Genomic DNA, 14,882 nt, shown 5'->3' on the forward strand with positions numbered 1-14,882 from the left:
CTGTAATCTTAAGCTTTAGAAAATTAATACTACCTAATACAGTAGAATATATTTCGTCACATGCCTAATTTTCATCCCCAAAAAGACAAGTTGTTTAGATTAGTTTACATATCAAACTGATTTATAGGGTCTTAATATTTTTTTTAAAGTCAGAATTTAAAGCAATTGCGTTTACGTCCAATCCTATTTTGATATTGTGTACACATATTAAAGACTGTAGTCTAAAATTTTTGGTAGAGGTTTCAATGACTATAGAGCATATGGTTTATAACTCACTTGTTAGGTTTTTATTACATATTTGAAAAAAAAACTATTTTTATGTTTATTTTTGATTAGGTTTAGTTTGGAGCTTCGTGTACTCCGAAGGGAAGACCCCACAGGGTTAGTGTCCTTGACAGGGGTTGGAAATATGTTTACAAAAGGGACGTTATTCGAATAGGGTTTTAGTGATACTACCATTTAATTTTCTTGCCTGCTTCTTTATACAATATTTGAAAATTCTAGATTGTATAACGACTGGCAAGCATCTACTCAATAATACATTTTTTTCGTGTGTCTATCATTTCCGTTGAGACAAGATGAAGAAACTACTCTAGACTCTTTATGACTTAAGTTGTTGTACATTTATGATTTTTTTTCATTTAAAATTAGCTACTTTTAAAATTTGCTCTAATTCAGGAACATATATTTAGAATGATTTAAAGTGTAAATATAAAAATTAATAGCATAATAACAGAATAATCATCTTGTCATATTTCAAACAGTTTTCATTGGGTTTGATGTGACCCTAAAATGACCCCTCCTTCTATTCTCCTATTTTTTAAAGTAGTAAGTCTGAAGCTTAAGATTTCAATAACTACTGAACCGATTGAGATTTACGTATTTGGTTAAGCTTCAAATAGCTAGATGCATGGTTTTAGGCTATTTCATTTTTAAATTTAAATCTTGGGATGGTCTTAGGCTATTTTTTCAATCTAAGAATACAAAGCCTCTCATGCTAAAGACACAGCCACTAGTGTTGCATGTCTGTAAAGATAGATCCTTAGACCACTAATTTATAGGATAGATGAATTGCACGCTTATTTTATATTATTTACATTTCATTGTTTTTTTATTTAAACTAGCGGCTTCGCCCCTAGCCTCTAGGGGCTTTGCCCCAAGAGGTTTTATCAAACTAATTTTTCGTGTTTTAGATTTTAAAGAAAATTAAAAAAAAATTGGGGGGAGGGTATTTTTCATTTTTTTGGGGGAGGGGTTAGGGGTGTCCCACCCCTCAAGAAAATAGTTATAAACCTTCCCGGGACCTATGAGAAGCTACCCTGTAAAGTAGAACCCGATCGGTTCAGCCATTAGCGAGATCCTTCAGTACTGACACACAGACAAACATCCTGTTACTTTAGTATAAGGATAAATAAATCCGTAAACAAATAAAAGAGAAAATTTACTAAAAGGCAGTATCTCAGAACAAATTCTATTTATTGAAAGGCCATATGAATCAAATGAGAAATTATTGCTTTATTCATTTTAATATGCACGTCATTGAACAATGATGAGTCAAGTGACAGATTTATGAGCTTTTAATTTAATTCCCACCCCCACTCTCTTAATCCTGAAGATTTTACGCATATGTATTTTTTTGTGGAGTGGAGGAGTAGGATAAATATTCTAAAAAATAAAACGTAACAGGAAAGGCCAATATCCAAGTGAGGTAAATCTGTTAATTTATAAAAATGAATAAAGATTTTTGTTTGTTTGTTTGTCCATTAATATCTGGCTAACCACCAAACCGAATGAAATTCTCATTTTAGGGAAACCTTAGTTCTTCGGATGGTTTAAAGTTATTTTACTTTTAGATTCAAGTCTTGAATTGGTTTTTGGCTATTTTCTGCCATCAACCTCGCCCTTAATATGCTAATCCACTAGTTGCCAGTTGCAGTAGGTAAAATGTAACATAAAAGTAAGAGGATGTATATATGTGTTTGTTTGTGTGTGTGACCGTAAACGGATATGGTTCTCTTTTACATGAAGAGAAGTTTTGGGAGGATAAATGACTTCAAGAAAAAATACACTTTTTTCTTAAAAACTAAAACTGAAAGTGGAAGGAAGACATTCTTCTGCCCTTACTCCAGTGCCCCTAGAGGCCTTTTAGGGCGTAGCTTCTAGTAAGTTACCAAGTAATAAAGAATAACTTACCTTGATAGAGATAACCCAGTTCCTTTCGCTATCATAACCAGCATACATGTTCCTATTTAAATAAGAATTGTGTTTAATAAAATAAAATGAAAGATTTTTTTATTTCAACGTCAAAACTAAAAGATTTTTTTTCAATTTGCACATAAATTTCTAGTTTTAAAATCCAGAATATTTTTTTTGGTTATGGTATATCTATTAAATGCGTTGTTAAGTTCAAAGTGCATTAAATGGTTCAAAATGGTATCAGTAATATTTTATTGACAAGCGTAAGTGCTGCTAGCATCTACAGGCTCTGTATTTAATTTAGTAGGGATGAAAGAAAAAATAGCATATATCCATCCATAAATCATTTTTTTTAATTTGTTTAAAACAATCCCGGAATCTATTTGAAGTTTGCCCAAAATGGAGAAATTATGTGGATATCAAGATCTTAACGAACAAACCATACTTTTATAAAATTTATCACCGAGTAAAGACAGACAGAGCTTTATATTTCTTATTAATTAAATAATTTGGTGGTTATTTATGCTATTCTAGTAAATTAAAAAATCTTCATAATCTATAATACAAAGTAGAAAGATGTCTGTCTGTTTGTCTGTCCGTTTGTCCGTCTGTCTGTCTGTCCCTTAAGATCTCGGTAACCACTGAACCGATCGGATTCTACTCTTCAGGGTATATAACTATTTGTTTGTTTGTTTGTTTGTAGCGAAGGATCTCGCTAACCGCTGAACCGATCGGGTTCTCCTTTACAGGGTAGCTTTTCATAGGTCCCGGGAAGGTTTATAACTATTTTCTTGGGGGGTGGGACACCCCTAACCCCTCCCAAAAAATGAAAAATACCCCCCCCAAAAAAAATTAAATTTCTTTAAAATCTAAAACACGAAAAATTAGTTTGATTAAACCTCTTGGGGCAAAGCCCCTACAGGCTAGGGTCGAAGACGCTAGATTAATTTGTAAAACTGCAAATGATAAATATGACCTAATTTTGTCTATTTAAAGATTCCCTTTAAACACCTCCCCCTTTTTATATAAAGATGCTAATTCCCCCCCAACCCCAAGAGGATATAGGCAGTAAAAAACCCCGCAGGGGGCACAATTTTCTAACACTTCTTTCTCATTTAGTTAGTCTTTAAAAAGGATTCAAAATGCATGGACATATATCTTTTTAACTCTTATTTTATACATCTTAATTGGAACTGATGATCTATTTTTATAGAGAAACATATGTATTCCACAAATAAATAGTTAAAAAAATTAAATGTGATTATACATATAATAATAATTAAAGCTCTATTCAAGTGATTAAGAATATTGAGCACTCTTGTGATTCCTGGAAACCAGCTATAAACACTGCTCCCATCAACAGTTCACTGTGTGTTAGAGCTCTCTCTTCTTCAAGGAAACAATAAACACAACCAAAGCAATGAATAAATTCAATTTTCCTTATTCATTAAAAAACATTCCTATCCCACCACGTCACCTGTACGAGAAAGAAGTAATACACAAACTTAACAATGGCTATAACAGATTAAATTGGGATTTTTACTTCAAATGCAAGGAAAGAAATGACAGCACAAATGAGTCAACATCCTTCGGCTTCAAGACTAACAAGGTACCATACTACACTAACTACCATAAACTTGAACCATTTAAGAAAGACTTAGTCAAATTAGTTGCCAACATTAAATACCGCCCACATGCTAATGACTTCCAAAAAAAACTAAAGGAAGACTGTAATAGAATCAAACAATCCAAAGAAGTTCTTGTCAATGCAGATAAAACTTCCAATATGTATGGCATACCTGTTGAGACATATAAAACACACCTGAGAAACAACATAACAAAAGACTATAAAAAGTCAAGCAATAACAAAGTTAATCAAACAAACAAGGAGGCAGCACAAATAGCTAAGAAGCTTAATGTAGCAGAAAAGGCAGAAATTTTATCAGACTCACCTTGTTTTATTACTATCAAAGACCACAAACCAAATTTTCCAGGGCGTATTGAATGCAGACTTATAAACCCATCCAAAACGGAAATTGGAAAAATCAGCAAAACTATTCTTGACAAAATAAATAAAACTGTCAAAACAAAAACAGGTTCAAACCAATGGCAAAACACCTACCAAACATTAGACTGGTTCAAAGGACTTAAAAACAAACACCAGCTAACATTCCTACAATTTGACATTGAATCATTCTACCCAAGCATTACAAAAGAACTGGTAAACCAAGCAATTAACTTTGCTCAACAATTTACACAAATTACTGAAAATGATATCAACATTATTATGCATGCCAGAAAAACTTTCTTATTCTCTTCAAACGAAGCCTGGGTCAAAAACAACAGTGAAGATTTTGATGTCCCAATGGGAGGATTTGACTCTGCTGAAATTTCCGAACTTGTAGGCCTATTCATTCTAAATGGTCTAGAAAAACTCGTCCCTAAAACACACATTGGCCTTTACAGGGATGATGGACTGGCTGCAATAAATTTACCAGGTCCAAGAATTGAAAGATTGAGAAAAGATATAACAAAATTCTTCAAAACACACAACCTACAAATCACAACCAATACAAACATCAAAATTGTAAATTTTCTAGATGTCACCCTTAACCTAACTACAGGCTGCTTCAAACCATTTAGAAAGGAAACAAATTTACCCTGTTATATCAACACAAAATCCTGCCACCCACCAAACATCATTAAGCAATTACCATTAATGATTGAAAAACGCATTTCTGATCTGTCTAGCAATGAAACTCTTTTTAATGAAGAAAAGGACCTGTATAATACGGCCTTGAAAACAGCAGGCTACAAGCACAACATACAATACAAACAACAAGCACAACACACAACCAACACAGCGAGAAAAAAACGCAAAAGAAAAGTTAATTGGTTCACCATCCCCTACAACGCTGCAGTTAAAACAAACATAGCCAAAGAGTTTTTAAAACTAGTAGATAAGCACTTTCCTCCAGGCTCAGAACTACACAAATATTACAATAGAAACACCATCAAGATTTCCTACAGCACAATGCCAAACATGCAGAGTATAATTTCTACACACAATAAGCGCATCCTTGGCGATTCCAAAATACCTACAATTGAAGGATGCAACTGTAGACAACCCCAAACATGCCCATTGGATGGTAAATGCAAAACTTCAAACATGGTCTATAGAGCCACTGTGACACTAGATTCAGACCAGAGCCAACATCAATATATTGGCCTAACCTCTGCAACTTTCAAGCAAAGATATAGTAGGCACAAAACCTCTTTCGCATGAGACACAGCTTGCACAAAGCTATCTGATTTCATCAAAACACAAAGACAGAAAAACACAAACTATAAAATTGAATGGTCAATTGAAAAACTAGCAAACCCCTACAATCAAAATTCCAAAAAATGCAATCTTTGCTTGACAGAAAGTTTCGAAATAATGAAAGCTTTCAAATCTAACATACAAACTTTAAACACCAGAAATGAAATCTTCAGCAAGTGTCCACACAGAGAAAAGTTCCTTCTTTCAAAGTGCATGACGTGAAACATATTCAAAGCAGTATTTTTTTATATAATATGTATTAATTTGTAAAACTGCAAATGATAAATATGACCTAATTTTGTCTATTTAAAGATTCCCTTTAAACACCTCCCCCTTTTTATATAAAGATGCTAATTCCCCCCCAACCCCAAGAGGATATAGGCAGTAAAAAACCCCGCAGGGGGCACAAATTTCTAACACTTCTTTCTCATTTAGTTAGTCTTTAAAAAGGATTCAAAATGCATGGACATATATCTTTTTAACTCTTATTTTATACATCTTAATTGGAACTGATGATCTATTTTTATAGAGAAACATATGTATTCCACAAATAAATAGTTAAAAAAATTAAATGTGTTTATACATATAATAATAATATATAAAATAGTAGGGTTTGTTTAGTCTAATCTTAAGATTTCAATAAACACTTTATTTTCGGTAAACTTTACATAGGTCCTGTGAGAGTGATGGTCTATTTTATTTTAAGATTTAAGCCTTAGGATGGTTTTAAGCTATTCATCTAGCCGCTAGTATTCATTAAATTACATAATATTACCTAAGCACTCAGCTGCCATTTTTCTCCACGGCAAGAAGGACGCCATTTTCAATTTTTATTTCTTCTGAAAACTAGACAAATTATACGTGATAGTAACAATAAAATTCATTAATATAACCATATTTCAGAAAATATAGAGCAGTATTATCATACAAATTAAATCAAGAATATAAAAACACTCATTTTATCTTACACTTTTACGTTCGGACGTATCCTAGTTGTAGAGCAGCTACGCTGATGTAAAACATAAAAAAGCAAATTACTTGCATATTTTTGACTAAAAATTAATAATTACATCTTAAAATAGCGGCTGCTCTATAATTTATGTACATCTGTCCGTCTGTAAAATTACTTTGGGGTAAATGAACTGTTCTTAAACCCTTCTCCTCTTCATTTTTTTGTTATTTGAAGGAATAGTGATGAAAACCCGCCATATAGCATGAAACTTGCCCTACATTAATACTAACCTTTCCTTTAAAATTCAATTACGATTGGTCCAGCTGTTTGCGAGATCTAAGCGGACATGTACACACACAACGATAACTATTTTTTTCATTGACAACAAATCTTCTGCGCTACTTGAAAAGATGATAATCCCTATTTAAAATCATCTTACCTATATTAATTTATGTTTATTTCAAAGTGAAATGAAGCATTTACATATAATTGCTAAAAATAAAGGAAAAAATAATTTAAAACATTTTCTTAAACATTTGGTGACAGTTAAAATATCTTAAACCCTCATGATTTTTTAACCCCCAAATTTGAAAGCAAAATTTTCTACAATAAGGTCGGCTTGTCCGTCTTTTGAAGGACAGCTCTTATTGGTCTAACGTTCTCCTACTTGGCATGGAAATTCCTATAACAGTAAGGTACATATTAAAAACAGTAGTAGCTTAGCCCAATAAGGATTTTTATATTTTTAGCTTTACAGAAAATATTATTTATAAGACTTCTAAACCTCCTTATTATGATAAAAAATATAGTTTAAGTTTTGCTTTTATAAATATAGTCTTTCTTGAAATAACTTGAAGTTATGTTTTACCATACATGTAAATATTAAAATATTAGGCAAAAGTTGCCAGATTAATTATTTAAGTCATGAAAGCTAAAGATTTTTTACTTAAGGTTGAAAATAGAAGGATAACGTTCAATATTCGACGTAATATTGATTAACAAGCCCAATTATATTCATTAGTATAATTTAGAGTAAAAAGGAACAGTATAGTTTAATATAGTAAGAATAGTGATAATTTATAGAAGTAAACTTATATAGAAAAGTTTTGGACGGTTTAGCTGTCCCAAGAGAGTTATTATTAAGTTTATATGTTATTGTAGAAAAAAAATCAAATTAGGAATCTGTATAAGAAAGTAAAAGGATCTCTTTCTATGTGTGTATCTGTACCGAAGGATTTCGTTAACCGCTGAACCGATATGGTTATCCTTTACAGACAGATGTGGCTTGTAAAGTAATGTTGCTTTACGTAGAACGAGGAAAACAAAATATACAAATATTTTTTTAAGTGGCTTAAGAATAAAGACAGTTCTTTTTGATTACTTACCTTTATGTATATAATCATTGAATCTTAAACATCCCCTAAAATGTTTTGAATCTCTAAAAGTACAAACATTAGTCATTTGTTTTCTAAGTAAATCTTTTTTAAAAAGAGCAATTTAAGCTTATAGACCATTCATAAAAAGTAGTTTATCTCTAGCAAATTTTTTTTCTTTTCTTTAATTTTAGTTTTAGTAATATTGTAGTCTCTAACACTAGACAAGGATAAAAACAGTGAATGCTTTTTAATCTTAAAAGAAATTAAATTATGCTTTTGTAGCTGCTATGTTTGAAAAGAAACATTTACCTAGCGCCGTGAGGTAAAACCACATATTTCACCATTCAACCAACCCTTCTCTTAAACTAAAATAATATAATAAAACTGATTCAATTTTGTAATGCCTTTTCCAGTATGGCTTCGAATCCGATTAAAATCTACTGGATTAGAAACGGTTCTAAGCTATACTGAAAAATCATGAATAGCATCGTATTATATAAAAAATCTCCACGAATATTAAAATAAAGATAATAAAATTAATACTAGTTTAGTCAGCCCCGAGGTGGAGAATCTTAATCTTATGATTTTATTTTAATATTTACTGAAAGCTACCTATAATACGATGTGATAAATAACTACTTCAGGCTAGGTTTGGTAAAGAAAGGTTTTTGATTATAGCTCCCTGCATGGATCAGTATTTAAAATAGGGAAATAGAAGCTTTAAGAAACCTTTATTGCTCGTCATTCTGTGGTAATACGGCAACAGACGGACGGGCAGTTTACAGAATTGCTACGCAGTGGCTTATCATAACAAGCCTTCTGCACTAATCCCATTATATCACCATTTACCTCATGACCGCCGGTGACCCCGCTGTCCAGCGGTCAAACTGGCCTGGCTAAATATGGGGAGGGGCACGGACACGCAGCTATCACGCGCCCCTCACGCAATTATACAACCGGGAGGCGCTGCCTCCCCTTTTACCACAGCTACCCCCACAGACTGTCTACCGCCGTGGGCTAAGCCCTTGTGTCCCACACCCCCTTCAAACCTAACCTATTGTTATAATCTGTTGTATATATATAGTAAACATCCATTGTAAATGTATTCAGTTAAATATATAATTTCTGTATGACTAAATCCTGCTAGTTTGTTTTGGTAGAATACTTCAAGGCTAGGGCTCGTTGGATTCGAACTCGCAACCGGTGAGCTGAAACGCTTCGGCTTACCACAATTCATTCAAGTTAGGTAGATGTTTTATAAAATGAGTAAGAGGGGATGCATGGTTATAAATGACGATTTCAATGAGTTTGCCAGTCATTGTTTTTAATTATCTTGTTCCTTTGAAATTGATAACCTGATATTATCTACAAACAATTACAACTTTTTATTACTTTCCTAAGAGGAAGAGATACATGTATCCGAATAAAAACCAGTATCAATACTGTTTGTCTGTATGTAATGGTTGTCCTTTTCAGGGAAGCTTGATAAAGGTCAAAGTTATGTTCTTTTTAAAATTTAGAATCTAGAAAGAATTAGACTGCCCTCCAAATAGTAATTTTCTGGGGAAAAATATCCCCCCCCCCTTCCTCCTAACAAAATTTCTCAATGACTTAAACATTTTTGATCGGTGAAAATTTTACATCCAATAGTTTTCCACAAAATAGTGAAAATTTTGTAAAAAAAAATAGAAGTGGCTAAAAAAAGCCATAATGCATGTTTTAAACTATTAGTAAAATAAAAGGCCAATTCTCTCAAGCGCTACACTATAAAAATATAGGTATATGAGTGCGATTGATGAAAAAGTATAGTTAGGGGAAAAGGCAGTTTATTCCAATTTAATGATTTTCTGTTCTGATGATTTGATAATATGATACAAATACGAAAGTGAATAAACACTATTATTTAGAGGCCCTTATAAAAACTAATTGCGATTATTAAAAATTAAAACTGACATGCCCTTGTTTAAATTTTGACATAGAAAAATAATTTAATTAAAAGCATTTTTTTCACACATAAAATTGAGGGTTGGGTCATGTGATGAAAAAGAAAACGAAGGGGAAAAATAATTTGGAACTATCCTGATATATCCTAAAAATAACAAGGATGGCATATTTCATTGCCTTAAAAATGCCTTGCTTAAATTCTAAAAATGGAAAATAAAAAAAATTAGGGATCTAAGATGTAAATGATAATGATACACAAAATTAACCCTCTTCTGTAGACTAAAATTAGTAGTTGAAACGTTTGGTCACTCAACTAAAGAACCAATTTTAATTTTTAGCAATTATAACAAACTGTCAAACAATCAAACCCTGTCAAAATGTCAACTTTTCAACCTACTTGAAATTCTAAATGCCATTTGAAGCCATATTGGAATAGTTATCTATCGCATTGAATTATAGCCATACTTGAAAAAGTGTTCGTTGCTAATATAATTTTGACATGACAAATCTTAAAGCATATCATAGACTATCGTTTATAAAAGGATATTTTAATGACTACACAAAGGACTTATGCACAACTAGAGGCTACGCCCCTTGAGGCCTCTAGTGGCACTTTAAATGTTTTTTTAATACTTAAAATATGTCTATGTTGCGTTTGACGTTTATGTTTTCGTTGAACTCTCTTTCTAAAATCGAGAACGTAAGAAAAGTTTCTCTTGGGAGGGTGTTGGTACCCTCCCTCAAAATAGTTAAAAATAGCTTCCCGGGACATATGAGAATCTACCCTATCCAGAAGAACCCGATCGGTTCAGCGGTTAGCGAAATCCTTCGGTACAGACACACATACAAACAAACAGACAAACATCTTGTTACCTTAGTATAAGGATACAGTGGTTATGTTATTAAAAGCGAAGCTTTCTACATTTGGACCGGTCCGTCCGTTACTCAATTCTAAAATGTACGTATGCCCTAATTAAGCTTTCTGTATGTGAGTGACTATGATATAGATCTATACAGATCCTTGAATAAGGTATAGTTGACAAGCAAAATAAATCTTGAAGAATTGTTAGGCGGCAGATAGAAAGGTTGTCTTTACAACGAAGCGTTGCCCCCGAAAATCTTTAAAAAATCATGAAAAAAGCTAGAATTACCAAATATTTTTTCGAATTAAATAAATTTTTGGTTACTGCTGATGCAAAACATTCGTGCAGTCTTTTAAATTATTTTCAATATCAAATGGTGTGTTACTCTTTACAATTGTTAGTGTTCATTTTGTTTGATTGTCTGGTATGTAGAGCTTCGCTTTTATGAATATTGTCATCCTTGTTTTGATAAAATAAATAAACATATTTCAATGAAATAAAGTATTTGAATTCTCCTTTTATCAGCAAACAAATAAAATTCTTATCTTCGGTAACATTTCTTTTATTGGGTAATTTCACTTCAAGCAAAAGTGGACCACAAACAGACCTTTTTTGAAAAAGTATTATTTTCAGTTAGGTTAGGATAGGTTAGGTTAAGCATGAGTTAGGACAGAACTCAAAATAAGGACCCATAAGGTTAAAGTGTCTTCAAAGGCTAGAGATGGAGGGGCGATTCTTGGTATTTTTCACAGTAGGTTTTCTCCTATTTCTAGCCCCTGCGGGGCCAATTACCTAACACAGTGAGGCAATCACCTAACCCAATATAACCTAAAATAACCTATAAAAAGCCATTTTAAAAATACGACAAATCGCCCCTTGAGGTGCGATGTCACGAAAGGGACTATTCCCGAGATGGATTTATTAAGAAAAGATGAAATAAATGAGGAGGAGTTTGTGTTCCTTTCGAACGTTTGAGAGATAATGCCTTTTATTGTTGATTTTTAATACTAGGTCATAAAAAGAAGCTTTAAATGCCAAAGTAAAAAGTATTGTATTAAATATTATACTAATCTTTTCTTCAGTTTGTGCATTTATTAAAGATTATTAGCAGCGTAGCAATATAAAAAATCAAGGAAAGTTTTACAATTAAAGAAATCAAGGTACAATTGGCGACCCACATTTAAAAAAAACCCAGAAAGTATGCAATAAAAAGTTAATATAAAAAAAAATGCTTAGAAATGAAAAGAAATATTCAGCAATAAGGTAAAAGAATAGAGGCGCGCGGGTTAAAAAAAAATGATTATTTGATTTGATCCATTGTTACACATAGACAGACATCCTGTTGCTCTTATGTATAAAGGATTTATATAAATCTCATAATAAGTAAGTAAGATCTTTTGATTTTGATATATTTTCCCCGTTGATTACGACTATAATCGGTTTCAAAGTCATACATTCAAAGAAAAACATTTCATTTTGCCTTAATAAAAGTTGATACAAATAAAATTTTCTGTATAGTTGAAATAAGTTTTATTAAAAGAAGACTAGGTACAAATGAAGCTTTCACACAAAGTACCCTGTTGAGCACTGATAACTCATATTGAAATAAATTGAAAATAAGTGGGGTTGGGTTTTCCCCTGTTTTCTTTTATTATTTTAGGTCAGATTAAGTTTGGTAATATTGAGTACTAGTAAGCCCAGCAGGGTTAAAGCACCCAAATTATAAACCTCACTCGCAGGGGTTTGTTATATGAAATCAAAAATATTTTCCACCGCTTATTTTTAACTAGTTAAAAATCAGTTGTAAAGTTCAAAAATATAAACGAAAAGGTTTAAAATAGATTGACATGGTCCTATATGTAATTGGGTAACAATACATTTTAGGTTACATAAAAATTATCAACAACAAAGTAATTAGAACTGCCCAACTTGAAGTCTTATCAGTAACTGATTCTGATATTAATATTTACTATTTTACTATGCACGCAACATATGCCTCCGTTCAAACTCCCCCCCCCCCCCTCCTCCGTTATACCTCAGAGAAAAATCCCATTATTGTGTGTGTATCTAAAAAGTACCGACCCTCCCCAGTAAAATTATTTCTAAAACTAAGGATATGAACATCATTTGTGAATGTAGGGGGAATGCGTTGGCCTATAAAGCAAGCACAATAGATAGAATACTCAAACATGGTTTTTGTAATCAATTGGTTGCTTTACCTTTTCTGGAGAGAGAATGCTGCTCTTATTATGTTTAGCTGATGTTACAGTTACGTGGACAGAGGGGTGCAGAAGAAGGATGTAGGGGGTTGCATCCATCACCTTGTCAAATTGAAGGGGTTGGGTACACCCCCACTAAGAGCCCACCACACTAAACCCCTTTCGCTCCACAAAAACAAGGGTCTACAGCCTCTTGATGCATGTATAAGGGTGGATATCTAGGGGGGGTGGGGGAAACAGAACTCTTACAATAAAATAACACCCCTCTTGTTGTCTATAATACATCCTCTCGATTTTGTTTGAAGGGGGTATAAAAAATCGTGCAGAGGTCAAAAATTTTCTTGTGTATCTTTCTGGCAAAACCCTGTGAACACCACAATTTAAAAAAAAAAAGTTGTTAGAGGGTCCATTTAATTAACATGTGGATTTATTTTCCCGCATTCTCTATGATAACCCCCTGCGCCCTTTATGCCTCTCCGTTAACAGTGAGAGAAAAATCTCCGACGCAGAGCACATGCAACGGGTGTCAACATTTTTTTTCACCAACTTTAAAAAGTATTTTTAAAATCAGAGTTTGCCTCATATAAAATGCTATGCATCTGAACTAAGTTTGACATTTTTGTTGCTTTAAACAAGGGGAAAGAAGGGCTACCTAAATATTTTGAACTAGCGATTGCGCCCATAGAATCTTGGGGATATGTAATCAAAGAAGTATAGGGCAAAAATAGCTTTCAGCCATCATAAGGCTTTAAACAAAACCACCCCGGTTCCTGTATGAAGGAGAACTGAATCAGTTCTATAGTCATTGAAATCTTAAGCATATGACAAAAAGACCTTACTACTTTATAAGATAGGATAGCAGTTACAAATTAGACAATTGGAGTTTAAATTTATTGTAAAAGGCAAAAAAACAATTTGATGTTTTTTTTTCAAAAACTTTAGTTTTATTTTAAAACTTTCATTTACTGAACACTCAGTCTTAACATTACTTAAAATTTAAATTTTATAAGATAAACAAAAAAATATTTTAAATACTTAAAATTTGTTGAAGAACTGAAATGCCATATGAAAGATAAAGCTGTAGAAGACAAATATTTATGAAAATATTTTAATTAAGTTATGATTTATGATCGTTAATTGAAAACTGTATTGTAAGTTATTAGTTTTTGAACGATCATGTTCTTGAGCAATAATTAATTTATCCTTATACTAAAGTGACAGGATGTCTGTGTGTCTGTGTGCTGAACCGATTGGGTTCTCTTTTTTAGGCAACCTTCACATAAGTCCAGTGATGGTTTTAGGCAAATTTATTTTCAGATTTAATTGGATGGTTTTAGATATTTTTCTAACACTTCTCTCCCCCTTTAAATACGCGCCCATAGTTGCTAGTGGCGCTAGTTATTTTATAAGCTTCTTGTATAGGTAATTTATGAAACAAATGTATAAGTATAGATATATAATCCAGACAACTACCTTTAGCCAGTGTTGAGGACCTTTTTCATTTGCTAGCAAATTTCTTTCTGCTGTTTTATAGACGCTATTGGTTGATATTCAAAGACCTAATTGAAAGTCGGTACAGGGTCCACGGGGTGAGGACAAAAGTTATTTAACCTCTTTCCTTGGTATTGTTTTTCTTTAATAACATTTATTACAAACCATCAGAAAACTTAATTTTCTTTTGTACTTGCAATCCCTTAATAAATATCAAATAGTTCATTAAGAAAAAGTTTATGATACACATAAAGTAATAAAATATTATGTATAGATTTGTTGACATTTCTTATCTTCAAAGTTTTTTAGCATCATACTATTATTTGTTTAGGCTTTGAAAAAGCGACTTAAGACTAATTCTTTTCTAATGAATATTATAATGATGTTACTATTAGAGTAAAACAATAAAGGGGGAAGGGGTTTAATAACTTCATGTCCCACCCCGTCGTGGACCCTGTGCTGACTTTCAATTGGGTCTTTGAATATCAGTCAATAGCGACGCATATATTAAAACTGCCA

At 32.4% G+C, this 14,882-nt stretch overlaps 1 protein-coding gene across 2 annotated transcripts in view; it reads right to left on the bottom strand.

Annotated features, from left to right (window-relative positions):
- Positions 1-6,366, bottom strand: part of LOC145334314 (aquaporin-3-like) — a 29,899-nt gene extending 23,533 nt beyond the window's left edge. For both annotated transcript variants that reach the window (XM_080179724.1, XM_080179723.1), the window contains exons 1-2: positions 6,294-6,366; positions 2,194-2,245 (exon numbers count right to left, since the gene is read on the bottom strand). In XM_080179724.1, the coding sequence (XP_080035850.1) occupies positions 2,194-2,245; positions 6,294-6,339 (98 nt within the window). In that variant the 5' untranslated portion in view covers positions 6,340-6,366. The remainder of the gene's footprint in view (positions 1-2,193; positions 2,246-6,293) is intronic.
- Between the last annotated feature and the right edge of the window lie 8,516 nt (positions 6,367-14,882).

Source organism: Acartia tonsa, chromosome 12 (genome assembly GCF_053477335.1).
Source record: "Acartia tonsa isolate MP-2025a chromosome 12, ASM5347733v1, whole genome shotgun sequence".
Taxonomy (NCBI): Eukaryota; Metazoa; Arthropoda; class Copepoda; order Calanoida; family Acartiidae; genus Acartia; species Acartia tonsa.